Source organism: Crassostrea angulata, chromosome 1, assembly GCF_025612915.1.
Source record: "Crassostrea angulata isolate pt1a10 chromosome 1, ASM2561291v2, whole genome shotgun sequence".
Classification (NCBI taxonomy): domain Eukaryota; kingdom Metazoa; phylum Mollusca; class Bivalvia; order Ostreida; family Ostreidae; genus Magallana; species Magallana angulata.
Window position 1 is genome coordinate 15,359,782 of NC_069111.1, and position 25,733 is coordinate 15,385,514.

General features: G+C 33.1%; 3 protein-coding genes across 3 annotated transcripts; all 3 read left to right on the forward strand.

Annotated features, from left to right (window-relative positions):
- The first annotated feature begins 486 nt into the window (after nt 1-486).
- LOC128162920 (ethanolamine kinase 1-like) lies at nt 487-6,441 on the forward strand. Its single transcript, XM_052826342.1, has 8 exons — nt 487-693; nt 1,290-1,558; nt 2,247-2,387; nt 2,747-2,889; nt 3,010-3,093; nt 3,915-4,075; nt 4,543-4,616; nt 5,172-6,441. Exons 1-8 carry the CDS (start codon nt 577-579, stop codon nt 5,233-5,235), a joined length of 1,053 nt encoding a protein of 350 aa, XP_052682302.1. The 5' UTR covers nt 487-576; the 3' UTR covers nt 5,236-6,441.
- A 2,667-nt stretch (nt 6,442-9,108) lies between these two features.
- Nucleotides 9,109-18,270, forward strand: LOC128160524 (fatty acyl-CoA reductase 1-like). The gene is made up of 14 exons (XM_052823858.1): nt 9,109-9,168; nt 9,444-9,650; nt 12,299-12,474; nt 12,632-12,704; nt 12,849-12,955; nt 13,160-13,337; nt 13,522-13,566; nt 13,723-13,841; nt 14,077-14,144; nt 14,441-14,522; nt 14,807-14,896; nt 15,595-15,724; nt 17,520-17,647; nt 17,891-18,270. The coding sequence occupies exons 2-14, from the start codon at nt 9,447-9,449 to the stop codon at nt 18,048-18,050; spliced, it is 1,560 nt and encodes a 519-aa protein (XP_052679818.1). The 5' UTR covers nt 9,109-9,168; nt 9,444-9,446; the 3' UTR covers nt 18,051-18,270.
- Nucleotides 18,271-19,314: 1,044 nt separating this feature from the next.
- LOC128188124 (40S ribosomal protein S13) lies at nt 19,315-22,397 on the forward strand. The gene is made up of 6 exons (XM_052858978.1): nt 19,315-19,378; nt 19,669-19,717; nt 20,591-20,669; nt 20,952-21,121; nt 21,997-22,097; nt 22,338-22,397. The coding sequence occupies exons 1-6, from the start codon at nt 19,356-19,358 to the stop codon at nt 22,369-22,371; spliced, it is 456 nt and encodes a 151-aa protein (XP_052714938.1). The 5' UTR covers nt 19,315-19,355; the 3' UTR covers nt 22,372-22,397.
- Nucleotides 22,398-25,733: the final 3,336 nt, after the last annotated feature.

Genomic DNA, 25,733 nt, shown 5'->3' on the forward strand with positions numbered 1-25,733 from the left:
GTCTGAAAAAAGTTGGGGGGGGGGGGGGGGGTGGCTTGATAATCTCAGGGACGTGTATACTAATATAATACTTAGTATATACGTTCCTGATATTTCCCCTGTAAGTGTTGCTCTACGACAAAAAAGGGGGCAGCCAATCCCCACCCCCGTCCCTCCCACCCCTGGCCGCTTGATGCTACGTGCCTGGTATTGTCAACACCTCTTTAAGCATATTCGCTAAACCTTTATCAGGACCCTGATTCTATAAATATCGATGTTTAATGTCCTTTATGCTATAAATATCGATGATAAAATTGCCCCCACCCCACCCCCCGGATGCTACTCCGTGCCTGACATGTACATATGCAGGTTTTTATTTTATTGAATTGTGAAATAAATCATCGCAAAATATCCTTATCAAAACATATCATGCAAAAAGATACCCGGTAATCTTCACACAGCTGAAAAAAACGATTGTTTTTGGGTGGGTTTTTTAATCGGGATCGGAGTCTGTACAATATGTATGTCAAAGGTCAGCCACCAAGTTGAACATAAGACGATAAGTTGAAGTTGGTTAGTCGTGTAATATTATACACAATGTCGTCTATTCCACATCTTAAATATCATATTGATGATAAAAATCTTTTCGAAACAGCAAAAGATATTATTTTACATGCAAAGCCTAACTGGGAACGCAGTGACATTAAATTCAAGGTAAATATTTCTTCGCTATGCTTGACGCCGGTATAGGTAACCACTTACAATATATATCACCGGTGGTCGTGCCACCAGTGATAATCTTACAATCAAGAATTTGGAACTAGCCATGTGCTGATGTGTCTCATTTATTAGGAAATTTACTTAACACTTGCTAGTTGCATGTAGAATGTGCTGGGTCCTACTATTTGCAACTTTGTTTGCTTTGTACAAACATTTAAAATTAATTAATTAATTAATTAATACATTCAACATGTTCAATGCTCTCAGTCTCATTAAACACTCTAATATAAGTTCAATTAGTGAGTGTGGACTTTAGAAATATGTTAATTAAATATGTATATCTAATGTCAATATTGTAGAGTGTTATGTACAGTCTACGTAGTCTCGCCTTTTAGTGCCATGTTATCTGATTACATAGGAAGGAAGGCAGTTTATGCCACATGTAGTCTTGACTAACCAAGGATGACGATTTAGTATTCTCCTAAGAGAGGAACAGCTTTACATCCATGGCTGGTCAAGAGAAATGAATAACTAAAGTAAATACAACCCTTATAAATAAGCTACATGCATGCACCATTTTAATCTTGCAGGTCTTTGATGAAGGAATAACCAATAAACTTGTAGGAGGTTATCGAGGAGCCAGTTTTGCACAGGCCAAAGATGTAGTTCTTATTCGGGTGTATGGTGAAAAAACTGATTTGATTATTGACAGAAATGCAGAAAAGCAGAATATGTCAGAGTTGGCTGAGGCAGGGATGTGTCCCCCTGTCTACGCTACCTTTGATAATGGGCTTGTGTATGGATTCGCCCCAGGAGTGACCCTGGATGAGAAAACAGTCAGAGATGAGACTATTCGGAAGTAAGATTCTGGTGGTTGGGGGGGGGGGGGGGGGGGGGGGGGGGGGAACTATATGTCCATATTGTCTAAATAACCCACCAATTGTACTGATAATATTACATTAGCCAAGCTAGTAATTAAAGTACATTAATTAGAATATGGGAAGAAAATATCCAGGAACAGCTAACAATAGGCAGTTTTACTTGAATATCAAGTTCATTTTAAAAATTTACCAGTAATGCAATATATTATACTTTCTCTTATTATATTAGTTGATTACCCCCCTTACTGTAATCCAGTTTTGTAAACTTGCAAAAATATTTCCCAATTAATTTTTCATAAATTAGTTCAACGTGACTTTGCTTTTGCTACAAAACTTAGCTATATATATAGATAATAAATCAATAACAAGAAACATTAAATGACTAATGTGGGGAAGAAATATTTGAAGGAAATGCTCTTCAGGTTCTCATGACATTACTTATAAACATGCATGAATAAAAGTAGGTATGAAATAAATGTTGGCCATAGTGGTAAAGTATGTTATGTATTCCACAAATTTTACATTAAGATAAATAAGAAAGTCGGATAAATGTTGTTTCAATCTGATTTGTAATTTAAAGTCAGAATTAAATGTTCAGACACTTAGATATTTACCAGCTGGATGTTAAACCCTTCATTTTAAACTGTTTTAGTTTTATTTTGTCAGACTTATTGCAAAAGAGATGGCGAGACTTCATACAGTAAACCTGAGACACATTCCCTGCAGAAAAAGTGCCTTGTTTGACAAACTACGAGAGTGGTTGAAGATTATGCCAGACAGTTTCTCGAATCCCAAGATGAATGAAACGTAAATTATAGTAAATACATGTACCTATATTCTAGGTGCTATTCTTGTCAATTCCTGGTTTTACAATAGCATAGAACTATGCTGTATACAGGGAAATAATCGCCCCCGTTTTATTTTCGCCCCTTTCACCGTCGTTGTCAGAGGGCAGATTTAAGACTGGGCGAATTCTATGTTACAAATAATATCTCTGTAAACATATCTGTAACTGGGCGAATTCAAGACTGGGCAAAACCGTTTGCAAGTGTAGAAGAGCAAAACTAACACGGGGCGAAAATAACCCTGTATACAGTAACTAATATTGTTACTATGCACACATGTATGCAGTATGCATGTACAATATTTCTGTTTATTTATTCAAGATTTAAGGAAAAGATCTTGAAGAAGGAGGATTTGGAGAAAGAACTCTCGGAACTTGAAAAATGTATAGAAAGCCTAGGCTACCCAGCTGTTTTCTCTCACAACGATCTACTACTCAAAAATATCATTTATAATAAAGAGGAGGGTATGGAATTATTTTTTTTTAATTTGTAATTTCTGATGAAATCACATGCATGATATGAGGTTTATTAAATGTCACATAATTTTCATCATGACTTTATATCAATTTGATTTTTCTATGCAGGGAAAGTCACTTTCATTGACCAAGAATACGGCATGTACAATTATCAACCATTTGATATTGGGAACCATTTCTGTGAATATGCAGGTAATTAAGAGCAATCAAAGAAATAATAATCGACACAACAAAAGCAATAGAATTAAAAGTATAGACATTTACCGTATATACTCGCCTATAAGTCGGATTTTTGGGAGTAGAAATTTGAGTGAAAAGTGGGGGTCCGACTTATAGGTGAGACATAGTAAAAAAATTTCACAAGAGAGAAGTAAGTTATATTTCTTTTTAAATAATCAACAGATAAATGCATTGAACCTGTGATCATAAAAAGAAAAGTCAAGCAGTCAGTTTTTCACACCTAAGGTGATAATAGATATAGGGGTCATGTCACCTAAAACAACACAAGCCAACACCACAGTTTAAGGGGCTAATTACCAACCTAATCAGTCAGTAAGGAAATAAATCACTATCATCAAATTTTCAAAAGGACTCTATTTAAATACTTGGTAGTTTTGAAGCTATTACCAACTTGTAAATAGTGTTATAAAAAATAATAACATTTAAAATCAAAAGTTATTAACATCATAGACCCATGATAGAAATAGTCTATAAGCAATTATGGGGTGAAATAAGGACAAATTTTTTTAGAACTCAAACCATGTATGAAAAAATGTGGTATTCTACTGAGAGTATCTGTACATCAATTGTCCTGAAAAAGTGACCCGACTTATAAGGGAGTCAACAGCAAAATCTTCAAATTAAAGCTGGAAAAAGGCAACCGACTTATAGGCGAACCATACTTATAGGCGAGTATATACGGTAAGTCCATAAGTCATATCATGCTTTAAATTCTGAAATTTTCATGTGCCATATATTTTTCCCTGAACTGTGACTACTTTGCCTGTGTGTAGGTATAGGGGATGTGACAGACTACTCGCTGTATCCTGACCAAGACTATCAGCTGCCATGGATACGGGAGTACTTGCAGGAGTGGTCCAGACTGACTGGGGGTGCAGAAGTGATGGACGCCGATGTGTGGAAGATGTACTGTGGAGTGAACAAGTGTGCACTGGTAATGGGGCTTACTCTCAATGGGATACTCATTAACCTGCTTATAATTTTTTTTGGTCAATATAGATAGTCCCAAGACAAATGTGTGCTGTTAAAATATTTCTTTTAATAATAAGATTATCCTGTAAACTATTATTACCTTTAATTGATACAGTATAAAGATAAAATTAATATACTTTATTAATTGAAATGCAAGAAAGACATAAATATTAACAAGGAAATTGATTTTGTGTAGAAATGTTTTTTGCATTTGAAATAAGACTTTGAATGATTTTAAATTATTACATTGTATGTTTCTGTTGTATTAAATCAATCTGGTAAAAATAAAAATGCATTTAAGCTATACAGGTTTACATGTGAAATAATGTACCTTTAAAAAACAAATTTATATTTTGAGACAATATTCATACAGCACTACAAAGATGGCTGGAGAAGTTGTAAAAATAAAAGAAATGTGATTGTTTGTAGGCAGCTCATTTTTTCTGGGCAATTTGGGGACTCATCCAGGCCAAGTACTCTGCAATAGACTTTGACTATCTAGGGTAAGAAAACTTAATTTCTAGGGTAAGAAAACTTATAAATTTATGAATTTGGTGTTTTAAGAGCTTCTGATGCCTTACAATAGTTAATCAGGCTCATTTTTAATCTCACTCTTACTGTTCCACTCTACAATAGAATACAAATGCAGTGAACATGCTTTAAGTGAAGTTGGTATCATTCCGTTAATCTTTAAAATGCATTATAGACTTATCCGATATAATTACTTTTAAAATTAATCAGACCATGGTGCTTCACTAAAACTGTGTTTGACTGTATGTTCCTTTTATAAAAGTCAAACTAAGATGAAAAATGATTGAGCTTTTTGTATTAAAGTTTCAAAGTTTTTATTCTAGTTCATTTCTTTTGAAGATGTTGGTATTCATCCTTTTTCATTCAGCTTCATTCTTTATTCCTTTAATATTTGCAAATTTTGTTAATTGTTTATATTTTATGTTTTGCTTCTTGCAAGCTCTTTACCACTGCTTGGGCCTGAAGTCTTTTATTTCAGTTCGAAAAGCATGTATTAAAAGAATCTTTTTTTCAAATTTGTGTTTCAGATATGCAATCATTAGGTTTGAGGAGTATTTTGCTAGAAAGAATGAATTCCTCTCCCTCCAATGAAATTGCCTCTTGATGCTTTAGCAGCTGATCTCATATATCGCTACCTAAATTAAATCTATATGGATGCTTCATGCCGCCAAGACAAACTATATATATCATCCACCTTTTTGGGTGGAATTTTTTACATAGGAACTTCATTATGATTTCATTAATATATTTTGTGGGTATTTTTTTTTTTTGATTCTGTTTTTATGCAAAAAAAAAACATATTGTAGAATTGATAAAATTTGTATTCAAATATATCAGTATTAATTGTATGAAATATTGTACAATGTATTATCATAAATTTTTATCAGAATTGCATTTAATGCATGTAAATTGGTAGAAGGGTGCAAGTATCAGTATATAATCTTCATTGGGATTTTATGAACTATTAAGGATAGTGAAATCTTGTGAGATGATATGTTTTATTTCATTATTGGTAATTGAGAAATTCTTGTCATACAGTACATGACTTTAATGCAAATGTTAGATTTTATTTTGTTTTTTATTCACAAAGTTTTTTACATTTTTTTGTAATTATCTTCAGCTTTTTGTTGACACGCAAATGAATTGACCACCTATAAATTTAATATCATGAACAATGATAATATCAGTGAAATAAGATACTGTATAAATAAAAGCACCACCATACAATTATTATTTAAATTTTTTACACCAGAAATTTATTAATTTGAGCCAATTTCCTTATGCAAAATGAAATGAAAATAGGTTTCACATTTCATTCCTGGGGTAATTAATGGACCTTGATACATTTTATGATATAGTGTTGATGTTTGTACATTGTCAGATATTTGCTGAAATCAATTGATAGCATGTTGTTAACTGCACAAAAGGATGATATCAAGGGTTTTGAACTTGTGATACTAGTATGTGATTTTAAAAAAACTACTCATTACTTGATATTTATTCATAAAAGAACTGTTTTCATTTTGAATGTTGAGAGTTTATTGGAGACGACACATGTTAATCAGCATGTAAACTTAATATTAAAGTATCCATTACATTGTGTTACGTGAATCAAACCTGAGGTTTGGCTGTGATCATGTTTCTGCCTCCACGCAAAATTTCTTAACATTGTACCAGTGGTGTGTTTTATTATTTGATTTCAAAATAATTTTATACTTTATTGAAGAGTAGTGTTATAATCATAGTTACATATACAAAATGTATACCCGGTACTAATAAACTTTACTACAATCATCATTTTTTATGTATTTTTAATTTTTGATGTGATGATCTTTAAAATGTAATGTCCACTCAGATAGAAATTAATGCAATCCTTGCAAGGCAGAAAATTTTAATAGCATTTTAATTGTCAAGCACCAGCATATTTAATCCAAACACAGAATTTTACCTTTGTGATGCTTTGACCAGTTTGATCGCTAGATTAAATAAGTTAGTTGGTAAATCACCTGACTAGAGATTCAAGGGCCCAGGGATATAGAATTCAAGTCTGCATGGTTCCTCATTTTCAGCTCACCTGAGCTGAAAGCTCAAGTGAGCTATTCTGATCACATTTTGTCTGTCGTCCGTCTGTCTGTAAACTTTTCACATTTTCAACATCTTCTCAAGAACTACTGGGCCAATTTCAACCTAACTTGGCATAAATCATCCTTAGGCAAAGGGGATTCAAAGTTGTGAAAATTAAGGGCCACACCCTTTTTCAAGGGGAGATAATTAAAAATTAATGAAAAATTTTGAGAAATTTTGAGAAATTTTCAAAGATCTTCTTCTCAAGAACCATAAAGCCAGGAAAGCTGAAACTTGTGTGGAAGCATCCTCAGGTAATGTAGATGCAAAGTTGTGAAATTCATTACCCCCAGGGGTAAGGTTGGGCCACAATGGGGGGGGGGGTAGAAGTTTTACATAGGAATATATAGAGTAAATCTTTTAAAATCTTCTTCTCAGTAACTAATCAGCCAGGAAAGCTGAAACAACGTGTGAAAGCATCCTCAGGTAATTTAGATTCTAAGCTGTTAAAATCATGATCTCAGGGGTCAGGGTGGGGCCAATGGGGGGTCGAAGTTTTACATAGGAATATATAGAGTAAATCTTTATAAATCTTCTTCTCAGAAACTATAATCAGCCAGGAAAGCTGAAACAATGTGTGAAAGCATCCTCAGGTAATTTAGATTCAAAGTTGTTAAAATCATGATCTCAGGGGTCAGGGTGGGGCCAATGGGGGGTCGAAGTTTTACATAGGAATATATAGAGAAAATCTTTATAAATCTTCTTCTCAGAAACTATAATCAGCCAGGAAAGCTGAAACTTGTGTGGAAGCATCCTCAAGTAGTGTAGATTCCAAGTTGTAAAAATCATGATCCCTGGGGGTAGGGTGGGCCACAATGGGGGGGGGGGGGGTCGAAGTTTTACATAGGAATACATAGAGTAAATCTTTAAAAATCTTCTTTTACAAAACTAATCAGCCAGGAAAGCTGAAACTTGTGTGGAAGCATCCTCAGGTAGTGTAGATTCAAAGTTGTAAAAATCATGATCTCTGGGGGTAGGGTGGGGCACAATGGAGGGTCGAAGTTTTACATAGGAATATATAGAGTAAATATTTAAAATTCTTCATCTCAGAAACTAATAAGCCAGGAAAGCTGAAACTTGTGTGGAAGTATCCACAGGTAGTGTAGATTCAAAGTTGTGAAAATCATGATCCCTGGAGCTAGGATGGGGCCACATTGGGGGGGAGTGTTAAAGTTTTACATATGAATATATAGAGTAAATCTTTAAAAATCTTCTTCTCAGAAACTAATCAGCCAGATGATTCTTTATAATTGTTAAGACTGGCTCCAGGATAATTCTACGGCTTCACAATAAGGTTCAGAGTTTGATTTAGCTTTATATCCCATATATAAACAATTGTTAAGGATCTTTTTGAGAATTGCAATACTCAACATGTGATATGACTATAAAATCATCCTGTAAGAAAAGGGACTAATGATGATAAACATAAGAATATCCGGGGGGGGGGGGGGGGGGGGATTTTATTTATACAGGATCTACATGTATTATTGTACATTGTCCAGATTGTTTGTATTATGACTCCATTAAGCTGATTTTATCATACCTATTGTTCCTTAGGCCCATGGGCCTCTTGTTTTCCATCTGGTTACAAGGTATAAATCCCATACATTTGTTGTGTTAAAACAATTTTTAGTTAGTATTCTTCTTTCTTATTTATTTACTGGGTATAGAATGGATGTAACTGTATTATTTCTATTACAGACTAGTAAATAGTTTCATGCATCCCTGTCTGTTGATAAGGGTATTAACTTTTTTGGAAAAAATTATAACATATGACACAATCTTAGATAACCATAATTAATCCTTTTTAGCTCGCCGAACTGAAGCTTATTCAATTAATCTTGTCTTAATTATCATTATCTTACGTTTCACATTTATATATTTTTTTCAATGTTGAGTGGTCTTTATTTCTATTACAGACTAGTAAATAGTTTCATGCATCCCTGTCTGTTGATAAGGGTATTAACTTTTTTGGAAAAAATTATAATATATGACACAATCTTAGATAACCATAATTAATCCTTTTTAGCTCGCCGAACTGAAGCTTATTCAATTAATCTTGTCTTAATTATCATTATCTTACGTTTCACATTTATATATTTTTTTCAATGTTGAGTGGTCTTAACCCCCCCCCCCCCCCCCTCTCTTCATGTTCTTTGTAAGCAGTACTTTCTATGAAACTTGTTTTTTAATTTTCTTTAAATATATAATAAAAAATGCACGTTACGTGTAAAATTAAAATAAAGATCAATAGTTTTCATGAATTAACTTAGAGTTAATTAAAAATCTACATGATCTAGGCCATTCAAAAATCCGAATATTTGATGTATGAATTATTTAATACAAATAGGTGGCGCTCTCATGTTAACTTCCTTTTAATTTTGGATGTCGAAAGAGTCGGTAGGTAACGAAGTATTCCAAATAGGAAATGATTTTACTAGCCGTATTTGTACCTTATATGCTCATATCAGAGTAATGAATTTATATAACAGTTAATTTGAGCACAATATTAGCCTAGTTAAAGACGCGCAATTGTTATTTGTGTCACTGATACTGTAAAATTTTGACAGGACCTGTTAACGTTTGACAGGTGCGATGATGTAAAATATTTGTTTCAAAGTAGTAAGCCATCTGAAGTGTGTATTGCCTTTTTAAAATATAAGAGATATTTCTAGTGAATGGAAATGGCAGGAACTCATTCTATCTCGGAGTTCTACCATGGGAGGAGTATTTTCATCACTGGAGCCACTGGTTTTATGGGGAAAGCCCTCGTAGAAAAGCTACTGAGATCATGTCCGGGAATAAAGAATGTTTACATTCTCATAAGACCAAAGAGAGGCAAAGATGTCAGCCAGAGACTGGAGGAATTGCTTGCATCAAAGGTAAACACCAATTTTGTCAGGACTATATTTTGCTTTATGAATTGATATATGATTTTAGATAAGAAGTGTTTATTATCAGTCGGAAATATTGGTAACACACATGATCCTTTAATTAGGTTTCATGAAAGTTATTATTTGGAACATTTGGCAACTATCAAACGATTTTTGAAGATTCTAGCCGTTTAAAATTCTGACAATTTTATCTACGTGGTTGATTGACACATGATTAAAATGCTGTTGTATTTACTTTCCCTCAGGATCTGTATAAATATTTTGACGCATTAATCATCAATGAAATTTGTTAATACTGCATGGTCTGAAGATGGTCTAAATTTGGTAGTGTCAGATATATCATAATATGGCATTCCTACTAGCTCCAGCTAGTTGACCCTTTAGCTTGATTGTTAGAGTGCCAGATGACCAGGGTTCGAACCCCAGCAAACGCAATATTTTCCTCTGTGTTATAAAAATTAAAAACCGAATTAGAAATATGAATATATTTCAAATTATTTAAATGATCACTGATCTTGTAAGATATACTCATCATGATATAGATATCAAAGAACTTTTTAGGTCACCTGAGTCACTCAGGTGACCTATTGCAATTGGTCTTCGTCCGTCGTCGTGCGTTAACAATTTTACATTTTTAACTTCTTCTTGGAAACTACCAGGCCAATCGTTACCATTTTTGGTGTGAAGCATCTCTATGGTAAGAAGAATCTAAATTGTGAAATTTATGGCTCTACCACCCCTGGGGTGCCACGGGCGGGGCCAAATATGCAAAAAAAGCCAAATTTTCAAAAATCTTCTTCTCTACTTCCACACATGTGAGGAAAAAACTGAATGCATGGTTATGATGTCCATGAGGCCCTCTACCAAAATTGTGAAATTTATGGCCCCTGGGTCAGGGGTTCTGGCTCTAGGGTGGGGCCAATATGGCCATATAGTAAAAATGTATTAAAATCTTAGAAAATCTTCTTCTCTACTCCCATATATATTTGTTAAAAACTAAATGCATGGTTATGATGTCCATGAAGCCCTCTACCTTAATTGTGAAATTCATGACCCCTGGGTCAGGGGTTCAGGCTCTAGGGTGGGGCCAATATGGCCAAATAGTAAAAATGTATTAAATCTTAGAAAATCTTCTTCTCTACTCCCATATATATTTGTTTAAAACTAAATGCATGTTTATGATGTCCATGAAGCCCTCTACCTTAATTGTGAAATTCACGACCCCACGGTCAGGGGTTCAGGCTCTAGGGTGGGGCCGATATGGTCAAATAGTAAAAATGTATTAAATCTTAGAAAATCTTCTTCTCTACTCTTATATATATTTGTTAAAAACTAAATGCATGATTATGATGTCCATGAGGCTCTCTACTAAAATTGTGAAATTCATGACACCTTTGTTAGGTGTTCATGCTCTAGGGTGGGGCCAATATGGCCAAATAGTAAAAATGTATTAAATCTAAGAAAATCTTCTTCTCTACTCCCACACATGTGGGCAAAAAACTGAATACATGGTTATGATATCCACAATCTCCTTTACCTAAATTGTGAAATTCATGGCCCCTGGGTCAGGGGTTCAGGACATGGGGGGATGGGGGGGGGCAATATGGCAATAAAGTGTAAATGCATATAATGTTTAAAAATCTTCTTCTCTATTCTCACACATCTGTATAAAAAAAAACGACTAATAATTATGATTACCAGGAAGTCCTCTACTGAAATTTTAATTTTCATGTCCCCTGGGGTATGGGTTTTGACTCTAGGGCAGGGCCAAAATGGATGTATAGATGTTAATGCATATAACGTTAAAAAATTATCTTCTTTACTCCCACACACCTGAAAGGAAAACTAAATTCATTATTTTGTAGACCAGATCTTTTAGTTTTTCACCAAAATTATAGGTTTCACAGTTCTTTTTGAATTAAATGTGGTTGTCATTACAAATTTATAATTTTTCTACTCCAGTATAAAACCTAATTAATTAGATGCATATATGAGACTCCATGACAAGTTTGTGTATTGGATATATGCTACTCAGGTGACCGTTAAGGCCAATTGGCCTCTTGTTTGTTGTAATTTTTTCATGCCAAGGACATACTACATATAGTATGTTTAACTAGTTCATGGAGTGACATTTGATTGTGATTTTGCTTATCGGATAGATTTATGTTAGAGTTCAGATGAAAGATAAACTTTCAAGGTTTATATCGTATATATAGAAGAGATAACATTCATACTATCATCCTTAAAGTTTCACTTGTTCAAACATTATCATTTTAATAAGAAATTTATCAAATTCCTTGAATGAAAAAATCAAGAACAGTCATATGGTGATTCCTTTATGCTATACATATATATGTGACCATTTTACACAGTCAGGAATATTTTTCAAGATGTTTTGTTTAGTGGGATATTTTTTTCTTTATATGCAAGTTTCATTTTTTCTTCGATTTATAACTTTATTGACGAATAAATGCCAGCATATATATATATATATATATATATATATATATATATATATATATATATATATATATATATATATATATATATATATATATATATATATATATATATATATACCTTTTAAGAATAGAGAGTTATTTTCAAAGAACTTTGAATATATTTTAATTTAATAGCTGTTTGAGAAACTAAAGAGACAGGACCCAGATTTCAGTAAGAAGGTGATCCCAGTGACAGGGGATATCCTCCATGAAAACCTGGGGGTCAGTCAGAAGGATGAGGAGAGGGTCATCAACGATGTCTCTGTGGTCTTCCACTCGGCGGCCACAGTCAAGTTTGATGAAGAAATGAAGTGAGAAACATTACAATTGTTATTTCCTTTAGTAACACATATTTTAGTATATATGCTGGTATACCTTTAACTATTTAAGTTATATTGAAGCATTGTATTTCCTCAAACTTTGCTGTATTTACATATTTAATTGCCAGGATCTTTTCTGTTCTAATAGGTTGGCTGTTGAGATGAATGTTGTTGGAGTAAATAGAATGATACAATTTTGCAAGAAAATCAAAAACTTGGAGGTACATTTGCATATTTAGACAAATATGAATTGTTTTCTTGGATAAAATTAAAATGCAGAATTACAAAATATTATTGGCATTATCAATGATGATGAGAAATTATACAGTTATGATATATATTTATCAATCTTTGATTCTTTTCAGGTGCTCCTACATGTTTCCACAGCCTATTGCAACTGCAATGTGAAGTACATAGATGAAAAAGTTTATGAGCCTCCACTTGCACCTCACAAATTACTGGATGCTTGCGAGTATGTGTTTATTTGACACGTTTTATAAAGCAGTAAATCTTTATTCAGTAAGGAGAATAAACTCTTATCATTTCATTTTTTTTTAAGTAGCAGCAAAGTTTATTTAGTATAGTACTTTTTATTTGACTGTCAGCCATCTCCTGATTTGATGGTGTGACATTTTGACAAGAAATAACAAGTATAAACTATGTTGTACTTTTACAGATGGATGGATGGAGATGTTTTAAACACCCTGACACCAAAGATGATCGGCAACAGACCAAATACCTACACCTACACCAAAGCCATTGCGGAGTATCTGCTGTACCAGAATAAAGAGGAATTACCTGTGGTGATCTTTAGACCGTCTATTGTGGGCGCCTCTTGGAATGAACCTGTCCCAGTTAGTATACACAATCTGATATTAATCATTATGTCGTGTTGAAATAAAGGGATACAAGATTTTTCCATCATTTTCCTGTTTTCATGCTCTGATTCTTTCTTTGTAAAACATACTGTGACCTCTTTAAATCAAGATTCATTTTACATTATTTTGTATTAAAATGGTTTTGTGCCTGGTGTTTTAGGGATGGGTTGATAACTACAATGGTCCTACAGGATTGTTAGCAGCAGTAAGTATGAATGTTTTGTATAGAAAACATACAATTACCTAAACTAGATGTTGCATTTCTTTTTTAAAGAAAAAATATACATGTTGAATAAATGAGATTTTTTTGATAATTAAATAGATAGTTGTGTATTCATTAATGCTTTTTTGGCTTCTTCAGATTGGAAATGGTTTGCTGAGAGTTATGAAGGGGGACTTTTATGGTACTTCAGATATCATTCCAGTAGACATTGCCTCCAATATGATGATAGCAGTAGCCTGGGATAATGTTGTTTATAAGTAAGGGTCCTTTCAATTAATAATAATTTTCAAATGTTAATCAAGGCATGTGCGTTTTGCATTCTAGCTACTACCTAGTTGATCATGTAGATTTGAAAGAAGGGATGATTTTGTTTTTCTTTAAGCCAATATTTAATGCTCTTGCAGATCAGAGAGAAAGAACCTGTTAAGTTTACTTGTAACAACCCAAAATATAGGCTTTTTATTAATTGCTGTTCCTGCATTTTTTTTCTAGATCAGATGAATTAAAGGTATACCATTGTACAACAGGGCAAATGAACAAGTTTACATGGGGACAAATGGGTGAGTTGTCACTATAAATATACAATTGATTATGTACTTATATTGCAGGATCTTTTCAATTTGTGAAAATATTTGATTTCCTGGTTCATGAAAATGTTTTAATCTGATCAAACATGTAAATATAGATCTCTATTATAAAAGATAACAAGATTTTTATGTACATGTGATTTTATTTTGGAGAAAGAGCAAAGCTTCGTAATGAGTTCAACTTTTAAAGAAATACTGTTAAAATTATTGACCATTTTGGATCTTGTGTCCACAGCAATATGTTAAAAATGTATAAATTTTCCTTCCAGAGCGAATGTCTCATGAATGCTTCATGAAAAACCCTGTCAACACAGTAGCCAGGATCCCAAATCCTCGCTTTACCAAAAGCTAGTAAGAAACAATTCTGTACAGATCATGTTACGAACCTAGAACTAAGGAATACTCTGGTAGCAATAATAATGGTACTATTCTGTCATGTAATAAGCTGACAATCAGTTTCTTGAAAGTTTCTGAAAGTTATTTCCAGAATGTTTTACAGTGAATGTCTTCAAGTAAATGTCTACAAAATAAATTAGAATACAAGAGAAGAATGAAAAACATTCAGAGTGCTAATATAAAATGACATACTAGAATTTTTAAAAATGTTTACTTACAGCGATTTGCTATTATTTCAGTGTGTGGCATGAGGTATGTGTGCTGTTTGACCATGTTTTACCTGCCTATCTGATGGACATGATGATGTGGGTCTCAGGCAAACGCCCAATGTATGTACCAGTACTCCTATACTTTTTGAACACTGTTTTCCTGACAACATCCCCAGTTAACGGACATGCATGTATATTGAGACAAGACAAGAAAAGTACACGCCTGCTACCATTTGCATGAACATGTAATAAAGCTGCATTTACAGGAAATATTTGCATGTTAATTTATAATTCTTTCATCAAATTTTTGAAATTTTATTGACGTATTGAAATTTTTGACTTGTGAAAATGGAAGAGGGTATTGTTGGTGTTTTATCTCAAGGATGTGTAAATATTGAAACATTGAGTTGTGTATTCAAGAGTTGGATAGTGACAATGTGTCAAAGTACATACATTCTCTGTGTATGCATTCTATGTGTACATGAAGGTCACATGGTGTTATATCACTATAAGGTTACCCGTAACCGGGTCATGTTCTGATTCGGGGTCAACACCTGGCAGGTTGTGTAAGCTGTGTGTAGATCTGACAGATTATTTTGTGTATTTAAGAGATAACCAGGTGTATAAAGTGCTATGGTCAGGTTTATTAATGTATTCATATGAATATTTATATTTAGAAAGCAATTACATGCACACACACACACCAAAACAAATGCTCTATAAATGCTCAATTAAAATGACTAGATCATTAATGATGAGAATTACATATTTCAATAAAAAATTCATTTTTTGTACATTATTTGATCTTTTACTTCAAGATTTGTCAAAATCCAAGACAAGTTGAGGAAAGCGGTGGGGAGCCTGGACTACTTCACTCAGAATGAGTGGGTCTTCTCCAACAAGAACCTTGATGACCTTTTGAACAAAATGACACCAGAGGACAGAAAGGTACTCTGAATACACTAGTTTACAAGGGATTTAATATATGTTTGGGGTTGAATATAAGGACCATTTTAGCAAGGCCTTGGACACTCAGGAGGATGTTAACCCTGCGGATGTAATTATATATATCCTGCGTCAAAATTAGTATAAAATGACATTGGTTTCAAGCGAAATATACACCAATTGCATAGTCTTAACTTAAAGGGGCATGGTCACGATTTTGGTCAAATTTTATTTTTCTGGTTTTATTATTTGCAATGCTTTAGGAATGCATTTCTAATGATCAAATGAAATTTGGGTGCCAGTCATTGAGTTTTAAGCAAGATACAGGCTCCGGGATCATGAAACTGTCTTAAATTTTAAGTCAGACTTAAGTCAATGAATTTGCACTTGAATTTTAAGATTGTTCTTAAAGTGGATCACAAAAAAATGACTTAGGGTTAAGTATGAAATATTGTCTTAAATCTTAAGACTGCTATTAGGCAGACTTAAGTTTATAGATTCTTACTATGTAAGTTCAAAATGGCGACACTCGTTGGATTTTTAAGAAGAAATGATCAGCAAAGAAGGTTGCTCCCTCGTCCTCGGGTTTTCTATTTATAGTCTAGGTTTTTCCCCTTTGTGCACTTGCTATTGAAGTTATTTCCCTTTGTTAAAGTGAAAGTGTGTAAACACGTCTGTATAATGACTGATATGTTATCCAGTAAGAAACTATGCTAATATTTGTGTGAAGCATCTTTTAAATATAATTTTTTAAACTTTGTGATATATGATAATGTTTACGATGCAGCCGATAGGAATCTTCAAAAAAGAAGAGTTCCACTTTTAACAAATTCTGTCGAAAAATCGCGCGAGTTACTATGGAGTTTAGCTAAGACAAATCTTAGCTAAGTTTTTTCTTAGATCGTTTTGTGATCCACTTAAGTAAGCAATCTTAACTAAGTCTAAATCTTAGATTTAAGACAAAATTCTAACTTAAATTTAAGACAGTTTCATGATCCCGGAGCCAGGACTCGCAATTCTTCGTCATGTAAACAAGGCTCGTGCCCTGTTTTTGTTTATATAGATTCAAAATCTTTTTTAAGCTGGTTTGTCTATATTATTATTCATTTAAAGCATAAATAAGCAGTTCCTAACGATTAATACATTTATTTTAGGTCTAAAACTGGAATTTTCACTTCGACATTCGAAATGTAAACAAACACTTTGTTTACATAGCGAAGAATTGTAAGCTTTGTAACTCACTTATAACTCATCAAATGACACTCATATTTTGGTTGCCTGTTAAAAATGCCTTATTGAAGCATTGTAAACATTAAAATCAAAAAACTAATTTTTGACCAAAATCGTGACCATGCCCCTTTAAAAGCAAGACAAATCATGTAGATTTCAGAGAGCAGTGGTTGAATGGCCATCAGTGTAAGCTAATGATTACATCATTAGACAGGCATCCATCACAATGCTGTTAACACAACTAGCCAAAGTCCAAGCTCTCGCTAAAATGGTTCTAATATTCTTTCCATGTAAAATTAGATGGATATTTTTCATGCACATGCTTCTTTCACAACTTCAAATAAGGCATCAGTATTTCTTAATTCATGATTGAAAAGATGTTTATTCACCCAAATTAAACATCAAATTATTTATACAAAGATATTAAATTGTAGGTACGTGTACTTTTTAAAAGCAGGTCAAAGAACTTACATTATTGTTAGGTACATGTATATTATTTATGATATCCATACAAAGGGTAGGAATTTGCTTTAAAGTGTGTTTCACAGACTATTTTATAATTTTGCAGACCTTCAACTTCAATGTGAAAAGTATACACTGGCCTACGTACATGGAGTCCTACTGTCTTGGCATTAAACGATTTGTTCTCAGGGAGGAACTTTCCGAGTTGTCCAAAGCCAGGCAAACACTCAAAAGGTTGGTTTATTTTTCAGTAAACATGCATTATTAAGAAAAAATTGTCAGACATTTTGTTCAATATCGGACGAACCCTCAAGAGTTACGTTTATAACTTTATATAACCATAAAATTCCTTATACAGTACATGTATATAAAATAAAAAATCAGTTTAGCTATTACAACAAAATTGGTGTACCAGTAGATGATAAATGTACTTTTTAACCTTATTATTCTTCAATTTTTGAGGTATTTTGTTTTCAGGTTGCAGAGGATAAACTTTGCAGTGAATGTGTTCCTTTTTATCGCGGTGTGGAGACTTCTGATAAACCGTGTGGCAGTAGCAAGGACTCTGTGGAACTTCCTGTTGGGCTGGGCTATCCGCATCTTCAAGCGCATGCCAAAGGTGGCCAAGTCCTCATGATACACCATCCAAGACACAAACTGAACAAGCATCTGTGATAATCTCTACTGATCCAAAGAATTAACGTCTTTATACATAGTTGGGATTGACACTCGTATATCTTTGATTTACCAAACTGAATTCATTCAGGGATATAGTCGACACATACATGTATGTCAAATAAAAGAATTACATGTACAAATTGTCAGTGGAATATCAGAAATAAATTATTTATAGACAACTTACGTTTGTGGTTGATATTCTGTATGAAGTCGAAAGAATCTTTAATCTGTTATGAAATAAGAAAAAATTTGATTGAATATCGAACTTTCAATCATAATGATATTCATTTTCAGCCAGAATTGTTGCATTGTACAGCTACTGACGACTGTTTAACCAGCATTGATAAATACTGACAACTGTTTAACCAGCATTGATAAATACTGACAACTGTTTAACCAGCATTGATAAAATTAGTTGAAGTTTATTGAACTTTCATAGACTGCTTCCAATCACATTCTTAGTTCATTATTAAGTTTGTCAGACACAGTTGTTTTTCCAATACTTCTGATTAATAATGAAACTTGTCTTATTTACGACGTTTGAGGTTAACTCTGAATTGATCATTTCATGGTTGATTGATTGAAACTTGTATTTCTTTGGTGGTTGATTCTGGCTTTGAAAGTAGCATTTTGCATATATTGCAGAATATATTAACATAACCCTCATGTTTCTTTCTTGCCTGGGGGATAAATCTTGAAGTGGGAGCCAGTGATTCACTTAACAATTTACTAATACTAATAGATATCAGAATTAGCACTACATATTTATGTATAAAAAAAGCATACTTATATCAATATGATATCAATAGTTATTCTTTAAAATAGATGTAATATTGTATAATTTCAGAAAAATATACTATGATTTACTGTAATTAATATTTCTTTACTACAATTAGTCTCTTAAATTATACTTAAAAGCATAAGAAATTCTGAATTTATTACACAATTTTCTAATTTCAATAAAATATACTATATTGTACCAAGAAAAAAATGATATTTTTGGCACCTGAGCTCTTATAAGATTACTTTTATTTTACCCCTTTTATAATGTCTAGATATTTTTTTTCACGTGTTCGGTAAACATAAATGTTTAAACGATATGTTTAAATCGACTTCACACATCACAAACAGCACGTATAATGTTGCAGCTGTTATCGATACTAAAATAGTGAAAAGAACATTGATCCGCACCTTTATTTGCGGCAAAATATTAGATGGCGCTTCATTCGAATACGTCACTTCCTCTTTCACACACGCTGCCATCATGGGTCGTATGCACAATCCCGGGTACGGCACAATAAACTCATTTTCTTGTGTATTACATCAGACAAGGGGTGCAAAACTATAATAAAATCAAAGCTTAACATAAGCACCACCTTTATGTGTTAGATAATATTGCTCTTTTAATCTATAAATTGACAAAATTAGTCTTGTTTATGGGCACGTGGTGTGTCAACACTGAACAAAAATGTTGCCTTAACGATATTTTTAGTGAAATACTTTGTTAAGTTGTCTCAACACTAATTCTTGGACCAAACATCAATATCATAGTGTTTTATATCGTTTGCTATTTACAGAAAGGGTATTTCCCAGTCAGCTCTACCATACCGTAGATCAGTACCAACAGTAAGTATCCAAGATATTCCATTTCTGAATGTTATTGATAAAAGGCAATGTCATAGAAGATAATCAAGAAGTAGCATAAATAGAAATTGTTAAGACAGTTAACTAGCAAATTGTTGGCCTGATTCACTAGGGCTTTTGACACTGTTGAAATTGAACCAAAATTGTGATGCTAAATAGTAGTGTAAAAGCAGAGTGTAATTATGTCTCTGGTAAAAGGGGTAGAATCTGAAAGTTAAGATAAGATATTCGGACATTTATTACATAGGCTTTGGTGAAGGCTTCATTTAAAATTTTGTCCTGAGCTGAATTTCGGTCTAGGTAAAGCTGCTTTTTAAAAATTGTGGGTTTGGAAGACTTGCCAGTTCACTCTTTACTTTGTTTTTGCAGTTGTTCCTGATATTACAAATACTTTGAATTAAATAAAATTAATATGGATACTTAATTAGTTTTTCGTTGATACTGTATATAGAAAACTGAATTGTTTGCAAAATGGCATATTGCTTTTATCCAAATAAAGAATTTTCATTACCAGCTGATTCCTAAGCACTGTTCTAGTACGTGGTTACTTATGCCACAAAATCTACATGTAGCTCTGTTCATGTACAGGGTCCAATTTGCCACAAAATCTACACGTAGCTCTGTTCATGTACAGGGTCCAATATGCCAAAAAGTCTACATGTAGCTCTGTTCATGTACAGGGTCCAATATGCCACAAAAAATAAATGTAATTGCATCATGATCAACCTAACAAGTGTTTTGTGCATTGCCTTATAATTAACTTACATTGTATTCTTTATTTATATAACTTAATAATGTACAAGAATGATGAATCTTGAACACAGTCAAGTGTGTAATTGTTTCAATTCTTTATAGTGGCTGAAATTGACGTCTGAGGATGTTGAGGAACAAATTATGAAGCTGGCAAAGAAAGGATTAACTCCATCACAGATTGGTGAGTGATTTTTTGAAAAGATGCACAATTCTTATCGATAAATGATGGATTGAGTCCTAATTGTTAACGTACCCTCAAAATATTGTTGTCACAAAAGTCTAAATACTTGTAATATGTTATTAACCTTGTTTGATTTTTATCTTCAAAGTTATGCCTTTATCTGTATTCGTAACCATTGTATTTGTTTAACCATTTCTGTAGTAACTCGAAGAATGGAAAACATCTATTCGCAATTCCCGATAATGTTACAGATGCTGATGTAATTATGTGTGCATATAACAGGTGTAATCCTTCGTGACTCCCATGGTGTGGCCCAAGTACGCTTTGTCACAGGAAACAAGATCCTGAGGATTCTGAAGAAGAAGGGCATGGCTCCTGATCTTCCTGAGGATCTGTACCACCTCATCAAGAAGGCTGTCAACATCAGAAAACACATGGAGAGGAACAGGAAGGTGGGCACATCTGTCATGCTATCTCTCAATGGTGTACCATTATGTCAGATAATCTCATTATGGTGTACCATGATGTCAGATAGTCTTACTATAGTGCACCACTATGTCAGTCTTGCTAAAGTGTACCATTATGTCAGATAATTTCAATAATGTTCTAATGTGTTAATCTCACTGTTAAGTGTATGATCTCCTCATGGTGTACCATAATATCAGATAATTTCACCTAATGTACCAGAATGTAAGATCATTTCTCCATACTGTACCATAACGTCAGATAATTTCTCCATACTGTACCATATTATGTCAGATAATTTCTCCATACTGTACCAGAATGTCAGATAATTTCTCCATACTGTACCATAACGTCAGCTAATTTCTCCATACTGTACCATATGATGTCAGATAATTTCTCCATACTGTACCATAATGTCAGATAATCTCAATATAATGTTCATACCATTAATTCAAATACCAGTAAATTCTAAGATATGTAAGACATTTTTAACATTCTATACAGATAATCTCACAATTGTAGGCTGTTCCATTATGTTGGACAGCCTTGCCATATCCCACTATACCATTATTTCAAATATATTACTGTACATATATGGCAGATAAACAGCCATAATTCATTGCACTGTGATTTATCTGTTATCTAATGTCTACACTTCCTTAGTAATTCAAATTAAGCAAAAAGGCTAAAGTGTAGAAATAAGTTTGTACAAATGAACATATGATAGGAAAGATGCGTAAAATGAGACAATTTTTCTTGAGAATTTACCGTTTATTTCTAAGCTTGAAGTAGTTAACAATTAGATTTATTTTAAATTTGTATAGACCCCTTGTGAATAAGTTTTGGTTATTTGTTCTTGCAGGACAGAGATTCCAAATTCCGTTTGATTCTGGTAGAGAGCAGAATTCACAGATTGGCTAGATATTACAAAACAAAGAAAGTTTTGCCACCAAACTGGAAATAGTAAGTTCAATATTTTTTTTAAATCCGTAGGACTATTTGACAAAAGTAGAAATTTAACATGACTGTAGGCCTTAATTTTTAAAAAGTTAGTTGATCTGTTATAAAGCTGGTAATTCTAGATTTTTTGAATGCATTTATTTCTTTAATTGACAGATGTGTATTAGAAAAATTTAAGTACTTTTGAAAATACTTGATATGAGAGAGTTTGAGTTGTAACTCTGATTGTTGTCTTTTTTCCAGTGAGTCTGCCACTGCCGCTGCTATGGTTCAGTAATGTGATATAATAAATCTGAGACAGTCTGTGCCTGGTCTTCCTTATTTGTTTACCTGGAAAAAAAAAACCAGAGAAGGGATTCTCTGTATCTGCAATTCATAATACAAATATGTATGAATTTCTGTAGAACTTGATGCATTGAGGGTTGTTTAAACTCATCCAATGACAGCAGCATATTGAAAGAGAACAGTCAAACAGCTTTATAATTCTAAATCAACTCGCCCATGCGTATATTAACACGTTTTTTGGCGATTTGTAGAAGACGATCCCCTATCAAAACAATATCATGAAAGCAGTTGAGGTTGCTTTACCTGTATTTCAAATGAAATAAGAAATGTCTTTTTATACATTGTAACTATATAACACCAATCAGTTTATCAGACTTCCGTTTAGTAAGCAAAAAGGATTTGGCATCCCAGCGGTGTCTTGAACATATGCAGTAATAAATTGCAAATTTGAAGTATAACTGCGCCTTGACTTCGTCCAAAAATTACTTTAAGCTGAAGGCGAACAGAATTACATTTATCATTGATTTTATAAACTATATTCATGGAAAAAAGAATCATTGGAAAATGCACTAAAGTCATCAAAGAGTCGGACCTTCATGATTTAACTGATTTACCAATAGTAATCTCATTTGTCGTCCGTGCATTTTGATTACGGTAGATCAACATACCTTTTAGGCCCCCGTTCTTTCAGAGTAAAGTTGCCCAGGAAGATAATGAGTAAAATGACGTTTTGATATGTTGCTGTCTTTGTCTCTTCTACAATGCAATCAACGGACAGAAAGGGCGAAATATACAAAAGCTCTCATATAGCAGTTTTTCATTAGGTCTTCAGTTGAGTTTCGATGCTTTGAAACAGCCTCGCACTATTATTTGTAATAGTAGTTTACATTGTGAGTTTATTATGTTAAACTTAACCAAAATGGTATTTTGGTAATGCTCGAATAAAAACCAGCAGATGCATGTATATCTGTAGGTTGGTCCGAAACTTATCTGACGTTTTCCTTGCTTTTTTAACGATTTTGATATTTTACATGCTAATTTTCCTGGCATGTAAATTATCAAAACTGTTTTTAAAAAAGCCATGAAAACGTCAGATATTTCGGACTAATCTGTAGGTATGAAATGGACAAAGTGTCACAATTTAACAAAGAAATCAAAGTGTGAGACATTGTCCACATCATTAATGTTTCAATTTATTCAATGACTTGAGTAAAACAGTTGCTGATATAAAAAAAAATATTTGCGAAGGATTGCAAATATGATTATCCTGGCAGAATTTCCTACATAAACGAAGATAAGATAAACTGGAGATTAATCGACGTTTTTTGGAACTTATGCCTCTGCCTACAAGGTTCCAAGCCTTTGTAACCTAATGTAATCAAAATACTGAATGTACTTTTAGATCAAGAAAAAACATATGCGTACGAATTTCACACGTTTTAACACCTATGTAAACAAAATGAATATTGAAAAACGATCTTGAAAGAACATTTTATTAAAATTCTCAATATTTTATCAAAACGGGGCGGTAAAGAGCTGGTGACTATTAGCTTTAATTATTTTTTTTTTTTACTAAAATTAAAAAAAAAAAAACTTTCTTAACCTGCGAACTATGTAGACTTTAAAATACGTTTTCTTTCTTAATTCTAGAATCATGCTTGCGGGGTTTTATTCAGTACTTGTTATTTTTCATTGACGTAAATGTCTGCATAATAACAGCGAATATAAAGGTCACTATGACAAATTAGAACATCATCACTTATCTAAAGGAACTAGAAACGGAGACAGTTCCTATATTAGCCCAACTTAAGCTCGAGGTGGGCCGCTCTACATAAATCTCTCTCTCTCTCTCTCTCTCTCTGCGGTCAATATCTGGACCTTTTAACTCCCAAACACTTGTCGATATTCCTTTACATAGCTTCAAGATCCCGCGTTCATGCACTCCAGAGACCCTGAATGAGATATCCTGAGATGCGGGTCTGATGTGATAATACAAGTGGTGAACACTGAAGACAATACTTGTAATGATAGTGAATGGACCTTGTGACGATAGAAGAACAAATCATTATGATAGCTTATGAAAAATGATACAACAACTCATAAAAGTAATGACGTGAGATTACTTAGAAGATTGCAAGCAAAATGTTTTTATCTTTTTTAAGAATGAGATGAAACATGCGAAAAATCAAAATCATGTATAAATCATCGCATTTTTTTCATGTTTCTTTTATTTAAAAACAAATAAAACAATATTTAAAAACAATAGCTGCTTTTTTCACATGAGGGTTTTTTTAATTGTCTTATTCGTATTATAAATACGCTTGTAATTAAAATTGAGGTACAATCGGATCTCCTCTACCTTCCACCACTATGAGTTTGTTATTCTGTGATTCCTATATGTTCTATAACGTTACGTCATAAAATTTAGAAATTGTGTTCATTTTCTTTGTTGGCAGATTTCTTTCTTGTTTAATTTGAAGATAAAAAGAACACGAATCACCATCTAAGTGAGGAGTATGTAAGATATTGTCCAAACTGAAAATGGTCTATACACAGTTTCAGTGTCACCCAATACTCCAGTAATGACGATATAGCAAATAAGTTGTAATTGCGAATGATTGCAGATTAAATGATGCCCTAACAAAATTTACCAACTAACTGAAGATGAGTCATGGTGTCTGCAAGCTGATCTGATGAAATGAAAAGAGGTTTATAATCAATTGAAGAAAAACGCAATTACATTATTTCAAATAAAATGTTTTCAAGTCATTGATTTTATAACTCGTCCATCTGCCTTCCAGGTCTCAAGCCATATACTTAATTTTTTTGTAACCCTTTTGCATTAGATGTTACACAGGTTATGAATACTACCAGGCTAAACTGATTTTATGACTTCGATCTTTTAATAAAATCCTTACAATTGTAAAATTTGGTCAAGACAGGATAGTAAGAAAAAAGCTGGAGACTGAGAACTTGATATTTTTATTTGTATACCGAGATTGAAGAAAACCAAACCCTTTAACTTGTGAACTTACACATCACGATATGTAGAGTTAAAAGGAATGTCATGTTGTAAATTTTGTATTTACACCCACCCAGTAAATTCAAAATTTACAACATAACAGTAAGGTCTCTCCGTTGGAGAATCATGTTTGCGTTTTATCAGTACACTGTTAATATTATATTTTTTAAGAGAACTGAATGTCCGCAGGGTCGGTCACAACGACAAATAAGAACAGCGCATCTCTGATGAAAACAACTGGGCATGGAGCTTGTTCGTTTATTAGCTCAACTTAAATTGGAGATGAGCTCTTCAGGTTTAGTAAATTGCAAATCCGTGATAAGTATACCGAT

Bases quoted from the DNA above. Each gene is read 5' to 3' on its own strand.
- LOC128162920 (XM_052826342.1), top strand. From the start codon at position 577: ATGTCGTCTATTCCACATCTTAAATATCATATTGATGATAAAAATCTT. The intron at 1,559-2,246 runs GTAAGATTCTGG...TTATTTTGTCAG, and splicing joins AGAGATGAGACTATTCGGAA to ACTTATTGCAAAAGAGATGG. The intron at 2,890-3,009 runs GTATGGAATTAT...TTTTCTATGCAG, and splicing joins CATTTATAATAAAGAGGAGG to GGAAAGTCACTTTCATTGAC.
- LOC128160524 (XM_052823858.1), top strand. From the start codon at position 9,447: ATGGAAATGGCAGGAACTCATTCTATCTCGGAGTTCTACCATGGGAGG. The intron at 12,956-13,159 runs GTATGTGTTTAT...GTACTTTTACAG, and splicing joins AAATTACTGGATGCTTGCGA to ATGGATGGATGGAGATGTTT. The intron at 13,567-13,722 runs GTAAGTATGAAT...TGGCTTCTTCAG, and splicing joins CTACAGGATTGTTAGCAGCA to ATTGGAAATGGTTTGCTGAG.
- LOC128188124 (XM_052858978.1), top strand. From the start codon at position 19,356: ATGGGTCGTATGCACAATCCCGG. The intron at 19,718-20,590 runs GTAAGTATCCAA...AATTCTTTATAG, and splicing joins ACCGTAGATCAGTACCAACA to TGGCTGAAATTGACGTCTGA. The intron at 20,670-20,951 runs GTGAGTGATTTT...TGCATATAACAG, and splicing joins ATTAACTCCATCACAGATTG to GTGTAATCCTTCGTGACTCC.